Genomic DNA, 24,203 nt, shown 5'->3' with positions numbered 1-24,203 from the left:
CAACTGGAGGTTGAAAATAAATATGCAGGGAGCAGGCATACAAACCGCAGTGTTAAAGTACGTTTGTCCTATGCCAAGATACATTTGTAAATTTAACTCAGGTGTTATACTTACTAAGTCATGTTGATGTGTTTTCAAGATGGTTAACTGCTAGAAAACAAATAATATTTACAGTACAGTTAAATGGAGTTATTCAGCAATACTCAAAAGCAGAATCTGAAAAGATAGGTGTACAGAAGCATTTGTATGCTGCAGTACTCAGTACTGAAACACCTAACTCTGTCCTGGTTTTGGTTGGGACAGTGTTAATTGTTTTCCTAGTAGCTGGTATAGTGCTATGTTTTGGGTTCAGTATGAGAAGAATGTTGATAACACACTGATGTTTTCAGTTGTTGCTAAGCAGTGTTTAGACTAAGTCAAGGATTTTTTCAGCTTCTAATGCCCAGCCAGCAAGAAGGCTGGAGGGGCACAAGAAGTTGGGAGGGGACACAGCCAGGGCAGCTGACCCAAACTGGCCAAAGGGGTATTCCATACCAGGTGACATCATGTCCAGTATATAAACTGGGGGGAGTTGGCCTGGTGGGTGCAGATCGCTGCTCAGGAACTAACTGGGCGTCGGTCGGCGAGTGGTGAGCAATTGCATTGTGCACCACTTGTTTTGTAGATCCTAATTCTTTTATAATTATTATTGTCATGTAATTATTTTTATCATTACTATTTTCTTCCTTTCCATCCTATTAAACTGTCTTTATCTCAACCCACAAGTTTTACTTTTTTTTCCCCCGATTCTCTCCCCCATCCCACTGGGCAGGGGGAGTGAGCGAGCAGTGTGGTGCTTAGTTGCCGGCTGGGGTTAAACCATGACGAACTCTTAGATCCTTCCTTTTACAACTCTGACTCTGACTTCCATGCTCAAGACTCCTAAAATTATGCACAGTCTCTATGTGACTGTTCAGAGATCTAGGAAAACTAGTATAACAAAGCCAAGCTGTCCAGTAGAAAATACTAGCAAGGAGTGCAGAGACAGAAATTTTATATTTGTGAAGATATACTAACTCTCTGCAGGGAGCTGCAAGGAAACACTTCCCTGCACTTCTGAAGGCTTTGGGTTCATAAACCTGAATTCTTTCCCGAAGTGGAACAACTAAGTCTACTCCAAACATATCTCAGAGGCTAATAAATAATCACACTATTATCTTTTAATTTCATATCTTTGAGATAGCTAACCACAGAGGTATAGAAGCTATAAATTAAATTCTATCTTCTGAATAAGGGACAATTAACTCCCAGCTACCAAAAAGTTATCAGCCACCATGCTGTACAATGTCCTGAATATAGATGCAGTCACCCAATCCATTCAGTGTTCGAAGTTCCACTTTCCGTACAATAAAGCTTAACTGAGCCAGGAGAAAAAAAAACAAAACTAAAACTGTATTCAGTTTGTTTTGTGAAAGGTGGTAATCGAAGATCAGTCATCCCTGCATCAAACAAGTGCTCTAAGTCTGTTGACTGAACAGTGCTGTGACAGCACCACAGCTCCTCCTGAGAATGCCTTCTAAGTTGACTTCTGTAGGCAAAATAATCTAAGGATTGCTTTGTTTGAGATATGACTAACAAAACCTCTTGGCAGTAGCTACATCTCTGCTATTTTTTGGAATTCCAGCAATAGCTGTAGGTAACTAAAGAAATTCACATGCAAAAAATTAGGCATGGATGGGATGTTATGCAAATGCACGTTACGCGGATACTAAGCTATGAGAGTGGTTTGTATTTTGAACCTGGCTACCTATGAAGTGCAGCATTAGTTCACCAACTAAATCTTGCTACAGCCATTGCCTTAGAACAGCAATATTACTCCTGTAAGACTGGGCATTCTGCTGTTGTGTCAGGAAAGATACTGACTGGGAATATAATAATCAAATCTTAAGTGGTTCTTTATGGGTATTACATTTTTAATTACAAAAGCGAAAGCAACTCTGATATTAGGAAATAACATCAGATGTCCTGTATCAAATGTCAGTAAGTTCTGCATCAAATTAAAGCAGTGAATAATTCTAGAACTTGAATAAACTAATAGATCTTCACAAAATAAAAAAAAAGTTAGAATACATAGTAGAAAAGAAGTGGGAGACTTAACATTCCTAAAGTAGCTTTTGGTAGGAATGGATGCACCTGCCACCTGGATGCTAAAGCAGTATATCCTTTGTAGAGATGACATGGTGGAGGAGCTACAAAAGGGGCATTACATACATCCATCAGTGGCTCAGTTCAGGGAGAAAACAGAGTATAGCAATTCCAGTATCCACAAAAATTTGAAGTTACTACCTACTAGATATACGCTAGATGTAATTACCTGTTACTGAATAGATTCCCTTAAATTGCTCATTTTGGATAGTATTTCCACAGAGTAATTTCTTAATATTAGGGCACTTCACCTTAGAAGTAAAAAGTTTAAGATTAGAGCTTCAAACGATTTAAAATAATGCATGCACTAAGTAGTCACTTTTTTTTAGGTTGTTCATTTGGCTAAAAACTTGGTGTTATATACAGCAGAAATGCATCCAATGCATTTCTGTCCCTGTAGTTTTGTCATCCATGAAACCCAAAATTATATTTGATCAGAAGTATGGAAATTTTCATGGTAACTACATTTATTCACAAGGGTAGTTTTATTCTTTGTTTTCTTAGTGTACTCAAACTTTGGATGCAATATTAAAAGAACATGTCAATGACCAGAAGTCACACATAATGTGCAGATCCCAACTTCAAGTTGCACTTCTACTTGTACAAAATGTAAGGAATCCCTACAGAATGCAGAAAAACAAATGTATGAATCGGGATTCATTAGTGGGGTAAAAATGAAGCCTCCTTATTTTACGCATTATCATGAGAAAACTGCGATATTGTGATACATTCCAGCCTATCATGAACACTTTGAAGCCAACCAGGATTCCCCAGTATTCATCATCACTGCTCCAACCAGGAACATTTTTTCTGAGGAGGACTTTGTCTCTTACTTTATGAGTAAAGTACCTTGTAACCCAAGAACCAGCTCCAAATCACGGGGGAAATCCACATAGCCTCCTCTTGGCATAAAAAGCCTGGACAACATCAGCTGCTAAGAGGGAAATACAAGTGCAACGTGTGTGAACAGAATATCCAAAACTGCGAGGGTGTTTGCTCAAAATCCGGTAAGGCTGAAAATTATGACAACCATCAGCCACATTAAACACTAACCAGGCAGTTACCAAGAGACCTTGGGTGGGGGAAAAAAAGAGAGTCAGTTTAAGACCAAGTATAAAAAGCACTAAAATTCAGAAGAGGGCAGCAGTCAAAACCTGGTCTGACACCAAGAAGATGCCCTCCTGGCCTCTCCGGCTCTGTTGAGACCCTCCCCAGCAGCCCGGAGCAGCCTGCATTCTGGCCAGTGGGCTGACAGCACAGGGTGCAAGAAGCACCCAGCACCCCTGGGGTGTCTGCACCTCACCTCGTGGGGTGCTATCCCAGCAGCTGGGTGAATTAGGGGAGTGTAGGGAACAGCACAGGTACACATGCAGCTACAGCACCCACGTCTCCCAAGAAGATGGACGTAAATAGGGTAAGGCACTCCTAGAAGGGTGGGCTCTTATAACCCAAACCTCCCGTTAATAGGATAGAGGTGAGCATGTAACTGCAAACTTGTGGGGGAATTGCTGTAGAAGGCCATTTAGATACCTGAAGGTGTTTACTAAGGTTTTGTAAGGGTCTAGTACAGTCATTTATCTGTTACATTGCTGCTATTAATCCTGCATGTACAGTTCACGGACTAACAGTTAATTACAAGCTATGAATAAATCAACAAACCACTTCAATTCCAACTTCATTTAAGCCAAGAGTTGTATTCCCCTACAACAAGCACATGCACTCTCTTCAGTGTTTTCTACTTCATACTGATACACAGGTTTTTCTTTTTTTTTTTTTTTTTTTTTTTTAATTCTTTTTCCTTTTCCTTCACCCGAGGGCACCTAAGACATTCAGGAAATCAACCAATTAGCTATACAGGTAACATTTGCTTCAGTACTCAAGACTGATTCCAATCATACTACTACGGTAACTGTAGTCCCCCAAAATAACGGCTCCAAAACCTGGACCAAAATAGATCATGTCTTTGAAAAGTGGATATTAAGTTCTTGGGCTAGACAAATGAAAATTTAAAAGGTTTAACATATATGTTAGCTTTCTTCATGTGGCTTCTTGAACAAGATGCTCTAATGAATTTAATCCACTAAATGAGATTTTTGCATCAGGAAATTCCAATTAAACACCATATGAAAGATTGGTGTGTTTCTCCCCCCTGCAACGGGCAAAGTTTAGTTTTAGGTCACTTCTAGAACACATTGAAAAAAGTGTCATTCATATTTATTTCTTTTTTAAGCAGAGTAAAAAAATACAGTTACATTTAATTTTGTATGGTTTGCTTCTGAACTTCTGCTGATGACATTTTTATAAATTAGAGGTAATCAAGAATATTTTCCCATCTTTTAACTTCACAAATTCTCAAAGTCTTTTGAAAGTGTAGAACTGCAAAATCTAATGCCTGGGTTACAAAATGTAGGGCCTCATTATCATCCCTACATCCTAAGTAGACTTGCATAAAACTATACATTGACATTGATCCATGACTCAGACCCTCAAAACCTTTTGGACGCTCAAAAATTACTGATGTTCATTAAGTGTAAATGTACTACTACTAGAATTTGGTTTTTATTTATGGGCTCCTAACTTTTGATTAATAAAAATAATTATCTCCCAGAATTCTTTTTCCTTTCTTCTGTAATCAAGATTAAAGCATTCTGTATTATGCATCAGGATTTTTATAACTAAGCTTACAAGAAACATTGTCACCTTAGCAACTACTTTTTAGAAGTCACTTTGTAAAAGCTGATTTTTAACATGCACTTAGAGTTTAAAATAATTTCTACACTAGCAACTGGTATTCTTCATTACAATTTCAGAAAGCCGTAAAGACTTATATCTGAAAAAGAGTATCAAAATATTACAGAGTATTAGTTTACTATGAACACATGTTTTTGTCACATAACTGTTTTCAAAGCTATTCATACAAATGCCATACAAAGAAAGTGGCTAGTGGAAACCAGAGTAATCTAGAATTCCAAGAAATACTACAGAAAAAAAAATAATAACTGCAGTTAAAAAAACACATAAAAGGCAGTTATTCACATGTAGTCAGCCTGGGAAACGAACACCTTAGCTGTCAGTTGCATCCCCCCTAGTTCCAACCAACACTGCTCCAATGCCATATTTATTACTCCCCACTTCTACTGCTCCTAAGCACTTTTCCAAGTTAACTGAATATCTATGCTTTTTTTCTTCCAAGTGCTAGAAGAAAACTACTCTTCCACTTCTTTCTGTCCAGAAGGTACCCTCCCCCATTAACAACCAAATTCTTACCTACTTTATATATTCCATTTGTGGAATATGGAATCAAAGAACTGGAAATCCTTCCTTTTCTCCGTAACTTAACTGAGTGCTTCAAACAAGCACAGTAGGAGCACTTCTCCAATTAACATTTACCCAGCACATTCCACCTCCTCACTCCCTTAACACATCTGAGTCACAACCACCAGCTCAAGTGACTGGAAATTAACCTACTAAAGCAAAAAATGCATAAAGTTACACAGTCATTGGACACATAACTTCATAGAAACCTACGTTTGGGAAAGTAGAGAGCTTCCCCTGGAAATAAGTTAATTTTATTAAAGACAGAGAGGACCTGTAGAGAGATGCAGTGTCTTGTATTAAGTCCATTGATGTACTATGAAAAAAATGAAGGCTTTCAGAGAGACAAGCTCTTCTTTCAGATTTAGTCTTAACATTAAGGGTTATAAAGGTTACCAGACCACTTCTCCCCCTTCTTCCAGAAGGGTTACTCTTCTTTTCTAAGTAAAATGAAAGATGAACTCATTCCCCTTGAATAACTATGGATTAGGCTTGTAAGCAAAAACTGGACAAAAGATTCCTTCCCTCCTTATCAGGATTTTTTGTACCTTCTCTGCCCATTTCTTATTTAAAATCAAAGCCTGGTACATAAAATAAACGCCCAAATTAGGCCGTTAAATTGATCTTCTAGTCAGCTGAATAGTGCATGAATAGCTGTATTTTTTAAACAGCATTTCTGTTATTTTGAAAATTTTGTATTGGTTAAGCAGTAGGAGGTAACTTTACTATCTGTATTAGTCTTTGAATCATAATTCAATAATCCCTGACACAATACGAAGGCTTCTGCCTACCTTGCCTATTTGGTCTGTGCCACACCATTCTGTCAAACTCCACCTGCTGGATAATCTTCTTACAACAAGCCTAGAGAAGCTTTCGTTTCACCACTATTAATACAAAACCTAGATACAATGATAAAACTGATTGAACAGTATACCTGATTATATATTCTTCATGTTTTCCTTTCTACCATTCTGTCAGTACTACAATCAAGTGAAATCTCTGGATAGATTATTTTTTCTAAACACATCAGGTTAATTGGCCATATTCATAACTAATATCGATTTCTGGTAATGCAGTTATATACAGGAAAAGTCATAGCTTCATGTTACAGCTAAGGAGAAAAAAGTATACTTCATGCTTTTCAGCCTCTGATAGTAGAAACGCAGAAAGTAATGTGCAAATGTAACTTTTAACTAATAGATAAAGAACCACCTTTAATTTTTCAAATGCTATGAGATGAAAGAAAAGGTTAAAAAAATGCCTTGGAACTCCAGAAGAGTACCAACTCCAGAGAATGCCAATTCTAAGCTAGTTAATTTGAAACGTACACATTCTTCTGAGTGCTAGTTGACCCTTCTGCTTGCTGCTCCTTTCAGTAAATTAAGTCAAATCATGATACGTACATTCTGTTAAAGCTACAATGAAGCATTCAACCTTCCCTATGGCTGAGCTCTACTATTCACATTCAGAACATTTCTAGCTTTGGGGGTGGAAGGAAAAGTAATTGAATTTGAGGGCTGTAAGTGAAAGGTAGCAACCTGAGATATTTTTATAATACAGAATTTACTTAACCACTTCCTTATACACAAGTCAAACATTCAAGTTTCAAACAGTAACTGACAGTAACTTTTTACTCATAATTTCCAACCCACAAAACACATATTAAGTTAGATGTGTGTATTTGCTGTTATTTTCTCTTACAGTATGTCTTATAACTACACTTGCCACCAAGTACTATTCTTTATTATGATCTACCGTCCTTTAGGAATAATTCAAACACAATGCAGGGTGATATACACTCAAGACTTGCAAATCATACATGGAGCAGTCTGTGCTACTGAAACACTGGAAGAGGCATTCCATTTGAGAATAGTAATTTAATCAAAAGTTGGGAGAGCATGTATTCAGTTAGAATACTGCTCAAATATTTCTCTAGAAACAAAAAATGAACACCATTTTCCACAGCTGATGATGTAGCACAGGCAGTAAAAAAACCCCCAAAACTCTGTTGCTTGCAGATTATTTTAATGTCAGAATGTCGTCACAAAATAAGCACAACTGAAGACTATCTGCAATGAGAAGTTTTATAGAAGCTTCAAGACAACTATTATTTCTGATGGAGAACTATTTTTTTCCTCTTGAAAGAAGTCCATCTATTTTTGCCAGATCTCCAAATGAAACTGTTGCAGAACCTCTCTGGGCTGGTCTTGCCTAACAAAAAAAGAAAAAAAAAAAATGTACAGGGCTAATTTTAAATTAAAATATTTTGTAAAAAGCTTTTAAAGCATCAGTAATTTAAAAAGTAGCTTCAAAGAGAAAATAGCTCAGCTTCACGTTACCTGGGATTCATGGAATTTCCAGCCAATCATGTAGTAGATCTGAAATGTGGCAGGTACTGAGCCATCGCTATTTCCGTACATTTCTGTTAGCGCAGGAAGGGAGAGGAAAAAAGGTACACAGAACATCAGTTCTAAGAAATACTTAGGTCTCACAACATTAGAACTAAGTATGACATATTCATCATAATGACTATTGGTGAAATATTTGGGACAATAAAAATATCTCATACTGGGGCATCAACATAGTTCAAATCCTGTCATCATAATTAAGGTTAAAAATATCTGTATGGTAATGGTATTTTGTTCTATTCCAAAATGGTTTCTTTTACACAGAGGTCAGAGAAAAAGACATAGAAAATATGTTCTTAAAGTCATTTTGGATTAACTCATTACCTCTCAAATACTTACCTTGGTATATTGCAGCAGCTGCCAACATTGTCTCCCTGTGTAGCAGAGGTTTTCTATTCCAAGAGCAATTACTCTCCCCCATACCTAAAAATACGTTTTAGCTTTAAGAAAAAGAAGATATAGCACATGCCATGAATTAAGTGTCATGCACTAATGACAGATTTTTACTAAACCATAACAAGTATAGAATCCTCTGAATCTCCCTGTAAGACAGACCAACATGCTGTACATAACTAAGGTGAGTTTCTTACCTATAAGAATCCAAACCTTTTAATGCCAATGCTTTGCAATTTACAGTTTGTATTGCTAGGAATGATTTCAAATTATTACTTCTTCAGCCTGAGTCTTACAACATTTAGGCTTTCTAGTATCATTGATTTTAAGCATAAGTACACAGTGTTTATTCAGACACACCACTCATACGTATTTTTTTTTAACACAGATAAGCATCAAAATGACTATCCCAAGAGATTTTTAATAAGAAATAAAATAGCCACAATTCTAATCTCTTTAATCACTTATTGCACCTGAATGTTTCTGCAGAGAATGAAAGTTTTATTTTCATTAAGGAGTTAGTCTAAACAACAACAGCTGATTCAGAATAAGAAGATGCCCTGAATTGCTCTGTGACTGCATAGGAATGACTACTTTACAATCCATGACAAATGCAACCAGAATACTAACTCGATTGTTAAGCATCTCAATTTTTTTGCATTCCTCAGCACACTCCAATTTGAGGGCCTATTTATTCTCATTCCAAAGCAGTTTCCTGAATGTCCTGATACTTAGGGAGGCTCACAGGAAAAGTTAGTATGTGGCATACATGTTTCTGCCTCCCTTTCAGGGCTCTTCAGCAGCTTACACTGAACAGGCTCACAAAGAATGGGAATACAAGGGAAGCAGAAAATTCATAGCAGACCATGAAGTAGCAAATCTTTGACTTCTGTTTCCCAACGCAAATCTGCTGACAGGCATAATCTCTTGAATCACTAGAGATCAGGAAAAAAGTAATGCTTCCACTGTTACAATGAGATTTATTATTTATTTATATTTTTTTAAGGAAGAAATTTTTTACAAGGGTAGTGAGACACTGGAACAGGTTGCCCAGAGAGGGTGTAGATGCCCCATCCCTGGAAACATTCAAGGTCAGCCTGGACAGGGCTCTGAGCAACCTGATCTAGTTGAAGACCATTGCAGGAGGGTTGGACTAGATGACCTTTAAAGGTCTGTTCCAACCCAAACCATTCTATGATTTGGAGTTAAAAAAAACACAGTGAAACTCTTCTGTGTCTGCATCACCAATACACAAAACATTCATGTTTCCACAAAGTATATACTTGCCTTGCAAGTCTTCCATAACCTCAAACAGCCCTGGGTAGTTGACCTGAATTTCATCAGTATCCTAAAAGAATTGAGAAGCTTGGTTTTAGAGCGTATCAAGCTAAAACGGTAACATTATGCTAGCCTTCAAAGCTGCTAACGGACTATTCACCTGTCACTTCTGTTCAAACTGCGTATTTCTCAGAAGAATATTCTGTCTTAACATTTCTAAAAAGTTTTGGTTAGTAGCCCAAATGAAATCAAATTTTAATTGAAACGCCATTATTTTCTCCTTGGTTTTAGAAGAAACAGCAAGACTGTCTAAAGTTTTTTCAAGCAGGTCTAACGTTCTCTGACATTTCGCCAAGAAGACCATCCAAATTCTACTGGGCCACCAGCCAAAGATACACTTCAGTTGGTTTCATTAATCACAGTGAAGCCGAGAAGAGAGGCAGTCCAGGCTATTTCAGAAACTTATTCAGCAAGGTGCACAACATGCAGAAAGAAGCACTACATTACCAATACATTCCTAAATAGTATTTCTTATATACCAGCAGCTCTGATGTGCTGGATTGTTCTATCTGATTGTTCTCTTATTTAGAATTACCACAGTCAGGGTGTTAAAGCCAGCTCTCGACAGCAGGTGTCCCAAATCAGAGACAGCAGTGAACGGTGATACATGAGGAGAAAATCCCCCTTCTCTCTCCAATTCTGCTAGCTGCAAAGAGCAGCGAAGCTCATACAGAGTGTCTCCCCCAAACATTGCACCAATGAATACTCCATCTGGCTTCAGAACTTGGTGAATCTACAACACAGAAAAAAAAATATGAAATGTTTTTTGTTATTAAGCATATGTAACTAAGAAGTTGTTAGGACTTTTTTTTGTTTTTTAAATGAACTTAAAAGCAATAGTTATGCTACTTGTAACAGATTTTTAATATTGACTGTATTCCACAAGGCACGCTGTGCCAAAGCTTTTGGTAGCACTGCAAGATAACTAACCTGTCTGAAAAGAGACTATTTGTTCTTAAGAAAGAGTGAATCCCCAGTAATTACACTTACAGTCCAGAAACACAAAATGCACTGTGGAAACCTAGTGTAAAACTATTTTCAGTGCGATACTCCTAAAACAATATCCTCAATTAATGTGCTTCTGAAAGTAAGGTAGATTAAGATAGCTTCTGCTTACTTTTACTTTCTCAGATGAAGGCAGCAAAAATACTTTTTAATGGCCTGATTTAAGAGAAATGGAAGTCTTACTTTCCAGTACCAATCTCTGCACTTCTGAACACACAATAGAGTAATGCAATTCTTATTATGTCTACCTCTACTTATTTTTAACTAGCCAGAAAAGCAATATCATGACTCAAACGCCAAGGCTGACAAGCTGCTTTCTCGTCTAGTAAGTCCTAGCCCCCTTCCTACTGAGAAGGCCAATAAATTCATGCTTTCTTGTTTCCTTAAGAATTGGCAATGGTCCCTGGTTTAGATATCCAGAAGAGCCGTATTACATAATCAGTTTAACAAGACAGCAAAGGCTTCAAACAGTTTACCTTACTGATTTGAAACAAAAATCTTTTAAACTGGTTTTTAATTAAGTATTAATCAAGCTACCTTTTCTATGCTAGTAAAGGAGCCTTTAGTTGCCAAGTAAGAAATTTAAGCAGTTGAAGGCAGTTTCCACTAGTTAAAGCCAGTGGTCCCAACATAGGAAATGAACATTCACAATGAAAGTTGGCCAAGAACCCCAGTTCCCTCCCCTTTGAGGGACATTATAAGGTGTCAGTTATTTTTACCATGGGGGTAAAAATATTTGACACTCTATAGAACACTTAAGTTCCAGAGAAAATTATGTATTTCTTTCCAAGTCTTTCTGTTTGTTTGTTTTAAAGTACTGAAGGCATTCCAATTTCTATTTTTATTATTTCCATAACAGTAAGGTACTCCTATTCATACCAACAGGTGGTAGAATAGCACTGTAACGACTCACAAATTTGAAATAAATGAAAAAACAGCAAATTGTTTAAAATATTCCTTGCTCTTGCTCCAATTTGAAAGAAGTTTTCACCTGCAGGATGGACCTGAAATAATCCCAAATCAGATTTTTTTCAGTAACAGTTTCAGTTTCCTGTCCTCAACAAGTATTCGCTTCATTTCAAAATCAAAAAGCCTTTATCTGATTAAAGTTGTATTTCAAAGTAAATAGCTGAGACATAAAAATAATACAAGTTCCATAAACCAGTTCTAGAGAAGTTAGATTTGGATAACTCTTGTACTACAAGTAGTAAGAGCTAACACACAATAAAAATCAATAGCATTGCCTCAGTTTACATTAGTTACTGTGATCTCAGCTATTGAGACTATAAAATATTATACAAACATGTTGTTTCACAGTTATTTATTCCAAATTGATTTGAGACAGTAAATTAATAGAAATATCAACTGATGCTCCTCAAACTACCAAAAATACTGCAAAAAATACTTGTGTGCAACATGAGCTATTTCTGTGTCTCTTATTTAAAAAAGACCTGGAAATGCAGAGTGCTCTGGAGGCAAGTAATGGCAAGTGTTAATTTTTAGTACCAAAAAGCAGTTTCTTACCTCTCTAAAAGCTCTAGGAAGGTCATTCACCCAATGTAAACTGAAATAACAGAAGCGTACATTTTATAATTGCACATTAAATAAAATTTAGGGAACGCAAATAATTGTTACCTTATCTGTTTCAGAAGCCAAAGCAACAAACTAGTTTCTCAAGCCGCAAAACTTCTGAAATGCCTGCCTAAAAGTGATACTAAATAAAAACAAAAGTTCATACAAATAGCTTTGCTTTTTTTTTTTTTTTTTTTCTTTAAGTTGAGAAGATGAAGGTCCTGGAAACTAGTTGTTAAAATGCAGGAAAGAGAGAAGGTACATGTCTTTTGAAGGAAAACACACAAACAAAACAGTAAGAACCATCAGGAGAGCAGTTTTTCCTAATGTACACTCATATTAACTATGCAAGTACACTTCTTACTGCTGTTTAATGGACTATTAATCTTTCTCTTCTTTTTTCTTAAGGTTACTGTGAAAATAACATCATTTAACATCTCGAACCAAAAAATAAAATGTAAATAAATGATTACCACATACCTTAAGCTGCTAACAACAAGATCAAATATATCTTCTTTGAAAGGAAGGCATTCCTCATCAGCTACAACACTGACCGTAGGGATTTCAGATTGTACAGTGTTTTTCTAATGTTGGGTTAGAAGAAAAACAACATCAGAAACTCACTTCTTTTGTTTTCCTGTATTATGGAACTGAAACACATTAGCATTCGGAAAGCTACTTACTAAAGCACTCTCTGCAATATCAACTTGAATAAGTTTTTCAACTGTTTCCTGAAATAAAATTTTAAAAGTCTATCAAATATTTACTTTTTTTTTTCTAAGTTGACAATAGTCATTTTTTAGAACACTTACACATACTTGCAAGAACTTAGAAAGAATTTCTTCAATAATTGATAAAAACTTCATATAAAGCAGAAAGCATCTTTTCCCCCAACATAGTACTTTGCAACTCCTCCCAGGGAGGACAGCCAAGGTAGAAGTAGTAACAGAAAACATATTCTGCATTTTTAGGTATAAGTTCAGTCAAATATAAACCATGGATTAACATCCAATGAAGTACCTTTACTTACAGCGCGGTTCACGAAGGCTAGCCTGTTCACCGCTTAAAAGTCTCTGTAACGATACTCGTCTTCGACAACTAAGTGCGTCGATCAGAAAAACAGGTATATCCCTACTCAAGACTAAAGGTTAAGTGTCATACAACAGATAGCTTCCCTTGCACTACCATTTGTCTAGTCTTCAGTGACAATAAATATAGAATAACAGCCTGCACAACACACATCTTTCTTTGGATGACAGCTACAGATACGGAGGAGTGGGGAGGTTACATTTACCTCATCAAGGTTCAGAGGATTGGTTTAAGTTATCGTAGAGCCCTATCTGAAAACAGAGGAATAAAGAGATACTCGTTTTAAACACTTTCAAGTATGAAGAGCCAGTACCTTGGTTAAATGTCGAGCTATGTAACCTCTTCCAGAGCCAAGATCCAAAGCAAGAGGAAACGTTCTAAAGGAGTTTAGCAACACAAAACACGATCAGGACTTAAAGCTATTTTAAGTGACTGCATTAGGTTTCGCCTGCCAACTTCCAAACACCTTTCCCAACACGCCGAGCATCCTTCCGCGGCTACCGCTACGAGCGGGCGCAGAGCAAGGCTCTCCCCACCAGCCAGCGTTTCTTCCCGAGGGCCGCGGCCCCCGCCCGACACCCCGCAGCCGCGGGGGGCGAGCGGGGGTGGGTGGGTGGCACACGGAGCCGTGCCCCGCTTCCCCTCCCGGCGATGCTCACCTAGTGATGTCGAACACCCTGTCCGCTATCCTGCCGCCGACCTAGGGGGAAAGCCCGCCGGTCAGCGGCGGGGGTATCGCCCACGCCCCCGGCAGCTCACCCCGATCGACCGACAGCCCGCCCCCGGCTGACGCCTCCCCCACCTTGCCGAAGGGGCCGCCCGAGACCGCCCCGGGCCGCCGGCCGCCGCCGCCCCCACCTCCTCCCGCAGGTAGTCGCACTTGGCGGGCTCGGCCTGCACCGCCGCCCAGTTCTTCTGCTTCCGCTTCAGCCGCCGGTCGAAGGGGCTCAGCCGCCGGTCGAAGGGGCTCAGCGCGCCCGAACCCGACGAAGAGCCGGCGGGAGGAGAAGCAACAGCGGCGGCGACCGCAGATCCTCCCGACGGCGCCCAGAGCCGGCGACGGCCGCCGCAGCCGCAGCCCGCCCGCAGGACCGGGCAGCCGGATCCCCTCAGGGCCCGCGCCGCGGCGGCCATGGCCTCAGGCGCGCGCCCCCGGTGCATGCGCGGCCTCTGTGTCCCTGGAGCCGCCCAGCTCGGCCTCCAACTCCCCGTCCGCATGCGCGCTGCTGCCCTCCCCCCCAACCTTCCGCCGGTCGCGCCGCGTGATTGGTTAGGAGGGGTTTGCCCTGCTGCGCTCGCCGTAGTGTCCGCCGGAAGTGGCTGCGGCGTGGTGGGTGGAGGTTGCGGGCCTCCGCGTTGAGGGAGCGCAGCCGGGCCGTGAGGCGGCGGCGGCGGCCGGTAACGGTGTGTGGGCTCGGGCCGGTTGGGCAGTGCGAGCGGGGCTCCTCACTGGGGCGCGTCCGCGGGGCCTTGTCCGCCGCTGGGGTCGGGGAGGGAGCCGGGTGCGGGCGGGGGCTGGACGTGGGGCAGCGGGCGCCCGGGGGAAGGCAGGTTCTGGTGCTGCCGCGCTGCTGCTGGGCCGCGCTCAGCCTCTGCCTGCCCCGGAGCTGCTGGTGGCACTGGGCTGAGCTCCTCAAAACGCTGCCGTTCTTGCTGACTTCCTTCCTAACCGGCGCTTTAAAGTGCGAAGCGGCCGAGTCCTCTCGGAATTAAAAGTCTGAGGCCTGGCTTACAGTGAAGCTGCTTAAGGTCCTGTTCCCGACTGATCAGGAATCACTTAAGGCCGTATCTGCAGCCGGTATGGTCTTTTTAGTTGTGTATCCATTATCCGAGGAAGCTATGATTGGTGGCCAAGACTGTAGTGGTGACAGGACTATTTGCAACTCGTTTAAGTTGCCGTATGTACTTTCAGAAAAAACTTTTTAGGTATAGGTTAGAAGCCTTAACTTTGCTTAATTCTTTAATTTTTTTCAATTATGTGTATGAATCTATGTTAATCAGGCTTTTTAATCTGAAGTGCTTTTTTTTCTCCTATATTGTAGATGTCCAAGTCTTCAACGGCGTCAAAAATGTCATCCCAAGAGGAAATACTGAGCGATGGGCGGTTTAGTTGTGTTACTAGGGATCCCAGATTTTGGGAGATGCCCGAAAAAGAACGTAAAATCAAGATCGACAAACGATTCCGAGCTATGTTTCATGACAAGAAGTTTAAGCTGAAATATACAGTGGACAAAAGAGGTCGCCCTGTTAACTATACTTCTACAGAGAACCTCAGGAAATTTTATGCCTTGTCAGAGTCTGACTCTGATGTTTCAGAAAGTGATAGTAAAGAACATACTGGAAAAAAAAAAAAGAAAAAAAAAGCTAAACCTAAAGGAGAGGCAGATTCTGCAAAACTACTAGCCGAAGGCCTTCCTAGGGAGGAGAGCAAAATAAACAAACAAGCAGTGGACCAAACATGTGGAGCCGTGACAAAACTAGATGACCTTAAAAATGAAGGACAAGAAATGTGTAAATTGAACTTGAAAGAGGACTCTAAGAAAACTGCAACAGAAATTGACCACTCTCGTGGAAGCAAGGGCCTTTTACACAAAGGGGAAAACAAGCAAGGAGATGCATCAGGAGGAAGATCAATTTCAATTCAAAACAAGCAAAAGTCTTCACAACCAAGTGGTACTCAATTAGTTAAAGCTCCCAGGAGGGACCACTCCCTAGGAGGAAAAATAAAGGAATCAGGTTAGTTGTTCAAATAACATAGCTGAATTCTACTTGTTTACTTGAATGTGGCTGGTTTTGTTTTATCCATGGAAGATCTTTCACAAGGTCAGTCATAAAATAGCTGACTGAATCAGATTCACTGTTGCTGAAGAATTGGATTTGGTCAGCTCTTTATAGAACCAGTGCTGATTCTTCAGTAAGATTGTGAACACCCATGTCCTTTTAATTGCTGGAGCTGAAATTGTTGGTTGGTTAGAAAAGTAAAATGTATAGTAGTGTATACACTACTGTATTTATCAAACTGAATGGCAGATATAAGATCTGATACTACGAAGGCTTCAGTGTATCAACGCTTGTTGACTGAAGGCATAAGGATGGCAGCATCAAGCTATTAATGTTAGAGGGCATTAGAACAGGTGACTTGAAGAAAAACTTTCTTTATATTGCTTGCGCATGTATATAGTCTACATTATTGAAGTCTAATTTCTACCTGTTGATTCTCTACATATAAATAGAGTAACAGAATAATATTTCATTAGAGTTTGAGATTGATAATACAATTGTGGGTCTAAAGAGCAATTAGATTAGATTAGACAAGCTGAAGAGGCAATACTGATGACTTATGTTGTTTGCACTTCCCTGATGTAATTTGTTCCTGCATTGTTGCGCATTTCAGGGGTTCAGTAAATCCGTATGAAGAAAACCTGAAGTCTCTTCTTCTTTGTAAAGCATCATATGTAATTCCAACATAAAAATAGATATCTAATGTTTATCTTGCAGTGACTGTGTGCACAGACACCTGTGATCAAAGTGACCTCAGTAAAAGGCAATCGGAGGAAGAAATTTCTGCAAGTGATCCTTCTGAGTATGCAGAATTAGAAGAGGAGGAGCCAGAAGATGATGGGGAAACAGGCGAGGAAGAGGAGCCAGAAGATGATGCAGAAACAGGCGAAGAAGATAGTGATTCAGAAGATGATGAAGAAAGTGATAGTGGGCCTGATCTAGCTAGAGGCATAGGGAACATTGAAACGAGCTCAGAGGATGATGAGGATTTAAATGAACTATTTCCCAAGGAGCCAGAGATAGAGCATTCGTGGCGTGAGCTAGATAAAGATGCCCCTCGTGGAGATGAGGTAACAATACTTGGCACGAGTAAAGTTGCTACATGACAAACTCAGAAATGTACACTGTTATGAGTTCAATATAGACCGTCATCTGTGAAACAGTTTGTGAAAGTATTTTTCGTAAAGGTTTTTCAGCTTTTTAGTTACAGAATGCAAGTGATAAAATTGGCTGAGAATGAGAAACTTGCAGTTTTCACTGGTGTCTCCCCTTCCCTCTAAGCACAGGCTTACCTATAGATAGATAAGCTATCCGTAAGTGAAAGAACAATCAGAATGGAGCTTTTCAGAAATTCCAGAATTTAAGTAGTACTGCTTTTGTTCACTACTGGCTTTTTTTCACTGTTTTTAATTTAATTTTTTAATTCATACTTTAAGAAAATACAAAATCTTTAGACAATGAAGTAGGACTTTAAGAGTGAGCACAATTAGCGTATAAGAAATCACAGTACTCTACTGCTGTTACGATACTGTGATACTAGTTGCTATTGTCACTAACCATATGATGATAACAAAATCCTAAGCGCTGATGTTGTAACTGCAGTCTTAAACCTGTGATTGGTGCACGACATTCTGTGGTGCTTCACTATTTATGTCCTTTTTATTTGCTCTGGTGATTGCTCCTTCTGACCTTTGCTAGTTTAAGTGATACACACTCTTGAGGAAAATGCTTCTTTTATTTTTTCAGCGGTTTGTTGCTGACTTTGATTTTTACCAAGGATAGTTGCTAAAGAATTGTGTGTTCCCCATAGCAGTCAGGAATTAAACCTATGAACTTTATGTCCTTTTTTTTCCTCTCTGTTCAGATTACAAGTAGATTGGCAGTTTGTAATATGGATTGGGATAGGTTGAAGGCTAAGGATTTGTTGGCTTTATTAAATTCTTTCACGCCCAAAGGAGGAACGATATTTTCTGTTAAGGTAAGACCTGACTTATAAAAGGAGTACTGGCTTTTACTGTACAAAAAAAAAAAAAAACCCCTACAAAATAAGAACAAAGTAAGACAGTTCTGTGGAGAACCAAAAGAGATATTGACCTGACAAATGAGAAACTGTTGCAATTTAACTTGCTGTGTTAGAAATAAAGATGTGCTGGTTTTCAGCAATGGGCATGTATTTGGTAGAGTTACGGTCCAAAGCTGTTAATTTCTCATGTTTATGAGGCTGACTCTAAGTGCGTTTTTCTGAGACTAATAGTGAAGTTCTCAAAGTCTGGTGGGGGAGACCACATTTCCTTGGCTAGTTTAATTTCAGTGATCTGTATGGTAGATAACCCAAGCTTAAATTTGGCTATTTCTAAATGCTTTCCAACCCCTTTTACCATTCACAACACTTCTTGTTTTTACCCACTTTTGAATTATTAATAAATTGGTTGAATTCTGATCAGTTAAGTTATATTTTTCCATTTTCAGTGTCTGTCTCCAGCTTCCTGAGAAATGTTAGCCCCTTTTTGAAAATTCAGGGCCACAGTGAAATGCACAAAGTCAGGGTTCCTATTGTTCTTTATCTATGCCAAAATATTCTCATTCCTAACAGGCAGTTTGTTTATTAAACTGTCTTTTCTGTAAATTAAAATTAAGAGGGTATTAAAGTTTATGGAATTGATCCCTTTACTGATTTTAGAGAAAAAAACATAATGTCTTAAAGGCTTGGTGAGATATTTTTTCTTAGTTGGTGTACATTATGCTGCTACAGTTAAATTTACTTTTGTGTTGTTGTATTTGTAGATTTATCCTTCAGAGTTTGGAAAAGAGAGATTGAAAGAGGAAGAACAAAAAGGACCTGTGGAACTATTCGATCTTCCAGAGAGTACCACAGAGAATGACGGGTATTAACTTTATCTTCAAATGAGAGATATAACATGTCTAGTTCTCAGTGAAAATCCCGATCAGCTCCTGTTTCTAAAATTTCATATCTGGAAGTCTCCTGTGGATGCCTCAATTTTATAGCTTTTTCAAGGGATATTTTACAACTGGCCCTTGTTCATTGTCAATGCATTGAATAAATGCATTATAATGGAACTTGAGAAAATTTGCTTGTTGATAATTGAGATCAAAATTTTTATTATGTAGCTCATTGGAATAATAAATGGAACAAATGTGTGGAAAGCTTAACGTAGCATTTCTCCTCTATGAATTGCCATTCATGCAGTAAACTGCCTTTGTTGCTTACTGTCAAAAATTTTATATGTGTAATCAACAGGGACCTTAACTTAGGCCAAGAATTCCCAGATTGAGATTTCTTGAATGCCACCAGCAGCAGCCCTGGTTTGCTAGGCTGAGCTCATCAGGCCTACCATTGTCCAGGCTTCTTCAGGCATGTCGTGGTTTTGGGGGGTTTTTTTTGTTTGTTTGTTTGTTTTGGGTTTTTTTTTTTTTCCTTTTGTTCTCCTTGAAAGTCTTGTCTGTATGGAAGTTGGGAGGTTTTGCTTTTATATTTTTCCAGAATTTCCAGATGTTTGGCAGCTTGACTGGGGCCACTTTTGTATAATACATCCTGCTGGACTGCCCTATATTTGGAAAATCTGGATGCTTCTAAAATAAGTGCAGATCCCTTTGAAGAAAGTCTCTAGTGCATCAGGGAATTGTATGATGAACTCACAGTGCGTGCTGAAGTCAGCTTCACTGTGTGCATCAAGGTGCATCCTGAAGTGTTGGATTTGCTGCTCAGCAGGCTCTAGAAATTCTGGAATACAACAAACAGAAATCCAGATATCCCAGAGATACCTCAGTGATACCTGTGTACATACCCTTTAAATTCACGGGACAGGACCTCAGCCCTGCGATCTCTCTCCTGCATCCTTCCACCAATTCATCCACTTCTCAGTCTCTGTTCTGCTTTTCTTTGTCTCTTGCTGTCATCTTGTATGACGCCACCACCAGCTGTGCTAACCAAGTTGGTATCCTGATTCTTTTCCTCACCCATACCGCTTTCTTACTCATCAGTCCTACACTGCCTCTTTCTAGTGTGAGCATCTGCAATCCTGTCCTTACAGTCTCTCAGTTTCTCTTACGTTCTTAACATGTACTCTTACTTATGTATGAAGGTCCTTTTCATCTGCCTTGTTAGGAGCCAGGATAATTGCAAACAACTTGATAGGAACTATTGAATACTACTTTCTGTGGCCTGCACAGGGGTGTACAAATATGCTGTTCTGTGCTCTGTTCTAACCTTGCCTGTGGGAAGCAGAGTCAGGTACAGAAAGTGTACACTTAATAACATGAGTCCTTTTACTTAGATAAAAGCGAGTAGATACTGGTGGAACTTCATGCTGTTTAACATCTTATGAGATTAGGAGAGTGTTTGAATGGTGTGTGTTTTTAATGAGTTGAATTAAAATATTTTGCAAATGAGAAGTTGTTAAAGGCAGCTCACTTGATTGTGGTGTTTTCCACTTTTGCAGGCTTTATAGGGAAAAACTGCGGGAGTATCAATTTAAGCGACTGAAATACTTCTATGCAGTTGTAGAATGTGATTCTCCTGAAACAGCCAATAAAATTTATGAGGAATGTGATGGACTGGAATTTGAAAGTAGCTGTTCTTTTATAGACCTGAGGTAACTCCAGTGCTGACTTCTTTACATGTTGGGGCAGGGAGGGGAGGGAGAATTAAAGCCAATTTAAAATAATTTGGAGTAAACTATATTGTCTTTATTCTGTAACCAAAATGAGATATGTAAATAAATTAGGCATCTAGTGAGTTGTTTGGTTTCCCTACGATTCCTTTTTCTTCTTTTTGAGCATTTTTACTGGAATACGGGAAGTTTGAGAGGATCTCTGCATAGAGAGATTATTCTCAGAGAAGTCAGGTAAAATGTTCTGGTTGCATCTTCAACCTTTTGGGTACAATTAAGTGGTAGGATTTAGAAAACAAAACAACGTACTGCTGTCCCCCCCCCCTTTTTCTTTTCTTTTCCGAAGGGCCCAGAAGTGGCTCTTTTTCAGGATTGCTTACCGCAGGGCAAGGATATTGCTGCTGTTGTCATGAAGCTGCAATAGGTTACTATGCTAGCCCCTATGAATAAGCTGGAAGCACATTTGGGAAAGAAAGAATTTTAAATTATAGTTGTGCTTTATTGTTAGTATTTCTTTTTGTTACTGAAAAGCCTTGTAGTCTGAGCAGAAGAGAAGTTACTAAATCATAAGAAGTTTTGGCAGAAACTGGCTTTGCGTGCTGGGGCCTGTGTTATGGGCACTCTTGGAAGTCAGTGAAAGATAAGTCTTTTTGCTTTGAATCATTTTCTAGATGAACTTAGTTCATTTGCTTTGAACCGTTTTGAAGATGATGACCTCTGCCAAATGAACATGTAACTTTTCATGCTTTGAAACATAGAAAGATAGTGTTTTACAACAGACACAGCTGCTTAAAACTCTTGAATGCTTTTCCTAATCTACTTTGTTAAATTTTAATGTTGAATAGTATTCATCAGATTACTTTTGCAATGATTTAAAAAAAAAAAAAAAAGCAGCCCAAGTAATTTCTCATGTAGTGTACAAAGGGTTGGGTTTTTATCTAACTTCCATTGTAACACGAGTTTTGTCTTTTTAATATTTTTTTTGTCCCCTACTAATTGTAATGTTAAAGATGTGCCAGGCTTCCCTAAAATGTTTTCAATTTTTTTATTTATCTGTTCCCAAATTCTATTTTATTCACTTTTTTCTTTTGAATTTTTAATATTAAGCTTCCTGAAAAGATTATTCTTAAAACAAACAAAAACACCTCTGACCCTGCTAATACCAAACTGAAAGTTGTTTAGTTTACTTCCCCAACATGGTGGTGTTATACATCAAAAACCTGTGAAATAGCCATGCAGAAGCCAGACAGTTCATCTTACATGTGTGGAGTACTTGTCCGTTTCTTTTGTTTCCCTTTCAGTCTTACCAACTTTTTATTTTAGCAAATTCTTTTGTGCTGATGTACCATACTCATGAAAAGCTTATACTGTTTGTACTATGAAATTTCCCAGTGTATTTGAATAATAACATGTTTTATTTGCCTTTAAGATTTATTCCAGATAACGTTACATTTGATGATAAGCCAAAAGATGAAGCTTCAGAAGTGAACATAGCTGTATACAAGCCAAAGTACTTCACATCTGCCGCTATGGGAACATCAAAGGTATCTTTACAATGTTTTTGTAATGTTTTTTGAATTTGTTTAGTTTTATTGTCGGCTTATAAATTATATAAGTAGTGGGGAAAGATTCCTGATTAGCTTCACCATTTCAAAATAAAGACATCAAACATATTAAAAGATGTAAGCATGTTACAGAGCCACAAGTTGCAACCCCATAAATAAGCTGGAGTTTTGGATTTTAACAGAGATTCAGCTTCTTTGTTACAAATTAACTACTACATTTTGACCTCGTTATACCTCTGTTACAAGTTGCATGTGGAATTACTTTGTTATTCACAGTAAAATCTTGTAATTTGCCTAAAATGGGTATTTGTTTGTAGCTCAACAAGAGCCTTTTTGGTGGTAGTGCCAGGCTTAAACAGTTGCTTCCCCTCCTTGTAGCTATTTATTCCTACTCTGTCTTATGTGACAGCCAAAACTTCCATCTGGCCATGAAGTGAGCCACATTGGAGAAGTGATTAGTTGAGAAATAAGTAATTCCTGCTGGATCATTTTTCAGTCAGATCTGTTTCACCTTCCGGTTGAGGGTGCAGTTGCGCAAATGTTTTCATTGTCCCCACTGCAATCCATGCATGATTCCAGGAATGAGTTGCTGCTGGAAGAGGGAAGGAAAGGAGTTGGTGGCTGCTTCAACAACAGCATCTGCTGCCACAAAGGAAATTTGGCTTGCAGAGGTTTTGTGTTGTCACCTGCTGTTACAGAACCCTTCAGTGCATGAGGAGACTTCTTCATTCTTTCATGTAGTTAAAACTCATTGAAACTTATTGTAGAACAAATTCCAAAAAGTTGTAATTAAATTTATTTTAGTAAACAGTTATTATAGTTAATTGTTGTAGAGAACATCAGTAACAGTTTTACATTGCGTCTTAAATGGAAGATGTCGAGTAATTTTCCCTAAAACAACAGAGTTAACAATGTTTAATTTTAGTGTTTCAGATTCTACAAGTGGCATTTTTATTTTTAAGGTAGATATCACATGGGATGAGACAGATCATGAACGAGTAATGTCACTTAGCAGAACTTTTAAAAAAGAGGAACTTCTTGACATGGATTTTCAAGCTTATTTGGCTTCTTCTAGTGAAGAAGAGGAAGAACAGCAGCAAGGTACTTAGGTGAATAAATGTTGTCCGCAACGTCATTAGCTGCAGTGTTTTGAACACAAGTTATTTAAATATGTAAATTCCATATCTTTAGAAAATGCTTTGCATATTGTCTTTTACAGGGTCAGTATTATGCTCGTTATATAAAAGCTGTGGTCAGGCTCTACTATGAAAATAACCTACCTTTCCTCCAGACCTAAACATCTCTGAAAGTGGCATATATTTTTTGTGTGTGTGACCTAAACGTGGAGGGAAATTGGTGGTGAGCATGTTGGTTGGTTTTTTTGGGCTCTTTTCAATTCAGAAATAAATGGATTGATGACAGAACACTGACAGGTTGACAGATGCTAAAATTTTTTTGGAAAAGATTCAGAAGTTAGGCTTGCTAACATGGAAGCTGTAGAGTTCTTTAAATTTGCTGGAACTTGACATTCCTTTTTTCTTTATTTCTTTTGTTTGTTTGTTTGAGTTAAATACACTTTTCCAGTGTTCTTTATACACGATAAGAAAACACATTGTGCAGGTTTTTAAAATGGTATCTCTAAAGCCACAATTGAGATTTATTATGCAAACCTGATTCTGATTCTCCAAAGAAATATCACTAGTATGACCCCAAAATTACTACATTCTTTTTGAAGACAAAGTACATTAACTGAATTTGGAATTACAGCTTACTTAGAAGATTCGTTAGTGAGAGTTTGGCTTAAGTATTATCACCCTAGCTTTAAACCACCTTTCTGGTTTTCATTTCTGTACTGCAAAATCTCTTTACCTGGTATAATTAATGTTTGATTAAGCCAAGTATAATGATTATAATTTGAGTGA

At 38.6% G+C, this 24,203-nt stretch overlaps 2 protein-coding genes across 8 annotated transcripts in view; one reads left to right on the top strand and one right to left on the bottom strand.

The window, feature by feature from the left end:
• Positions 1-4,386: 4,386 nt before the first annotated feature.
• Positions 4,387-14,522, bottom strand: NDUFAF5 (NADH:ubiquinone oxidoreductase complex assembly factor 5). Of its 5 annotated transcripts, none has more exons than XM_052784113.1 (11): positions 14,163-14,522; positions 13,964-14,004; positions 13,618-13,681; positions 12,899-12,946; positions 12,696-12,799; positions 12,168-12,207; positions 10,174-10,371; positions 9,588-9,648; positions 8,247-8,330; positions 7,839-7,921; positions 4,387-7,710 (listed from the first exon to the last, which is right to left on the bottom strand). In XM_052784113.1, exons 1-11 carry the CDS (start codon positions 14,520-14,522, stop codon positions 7,624-7,626), a joined length of 1,170 nt encoding a protein of 389 aa, XP_052640073.1. In that variant the 3' UTR covers positions 4,387-7,623. The 5 variants fall into 5 exon arrangements, with proteins under 5 accessions (XP_052640073.1, XP_052640077.1, XP_052640078.1 ...); XM_052784117.1 differs by lacking the exon at positions 14,163-14,522 and adding an exon at positions 14,107-14,125; XM_052784118.1 differs by lacking the exons at positions 12,899-12,946; positions 14,163-14,522 and adding an exon at positions 14,107-14,125.
• A 110-nt stretch (positions 14,523-14,632) lies between these two features.
• The window catches only part of ESF1 (ESF1 nucleolar pre-rRNA processing protein homolog), a 33,108-nt gene continuing 23,537 nt past the window's right edge, over positions 14,633-24,203 (top strand). Inside the window, exons 1-8 of one of the 3 annotated variants that reach the window (XM_052784111.1) lie at positions 14,633-14,702; positions 15,347-16,040; positions 16,803-17,155; positions 17,950-18,063; positions 18,870-18,970; positions 20,546-20,698; positions 22,146-22,260; positions 23,244-23,382. In XM_052784111.1, the coding sequence (XP_052640071.1) occupies positions 15,347-16,040; positions 16,803-17,155; positions 17,950-18,063; positions 18,870-18,970; positions 20,546-20,698; positions 22,146-22,260; positions 23,244-23,382 (1,669 nt within the window). In that variant the 5' untranslated portion in view covers positions 14,633-14,702. Of the gene's footprint in view, positions 14,709-15,346; positions 16,041-16,802; positions 17,156-17,949; positions 18,064-18,869; positions 18,971-20,545; positions 20,699-22,145; positions 22,261-23,243; positions 23,383-24,203 lie in introns of all 3 variants that reach the window. The other 2 variants (XM_052784110.1, XM_052784112.1) reach the window with 2 other exon arrangements.

This window comes from Harpia harpyja, chromosome 4 (genome assembly GCF_026419915.1).
Source record: "Harpia harpyja isolate bHarHar1 chromosome 4, bHarHar1 primary haplotype, whole genome shotgun sequence".
In the NCBI taxonomy this organism is placed as follows: Eukaryota; Metazoa; Chordata; class Aves; order Accipitriformes; family Accipitridae; genus Harpia; species Harpia harpyja.
Note: the sequence above shows the minus strand (reverse complement) of the source record. Positions and strands in the feature narration are given on the sequence as shown.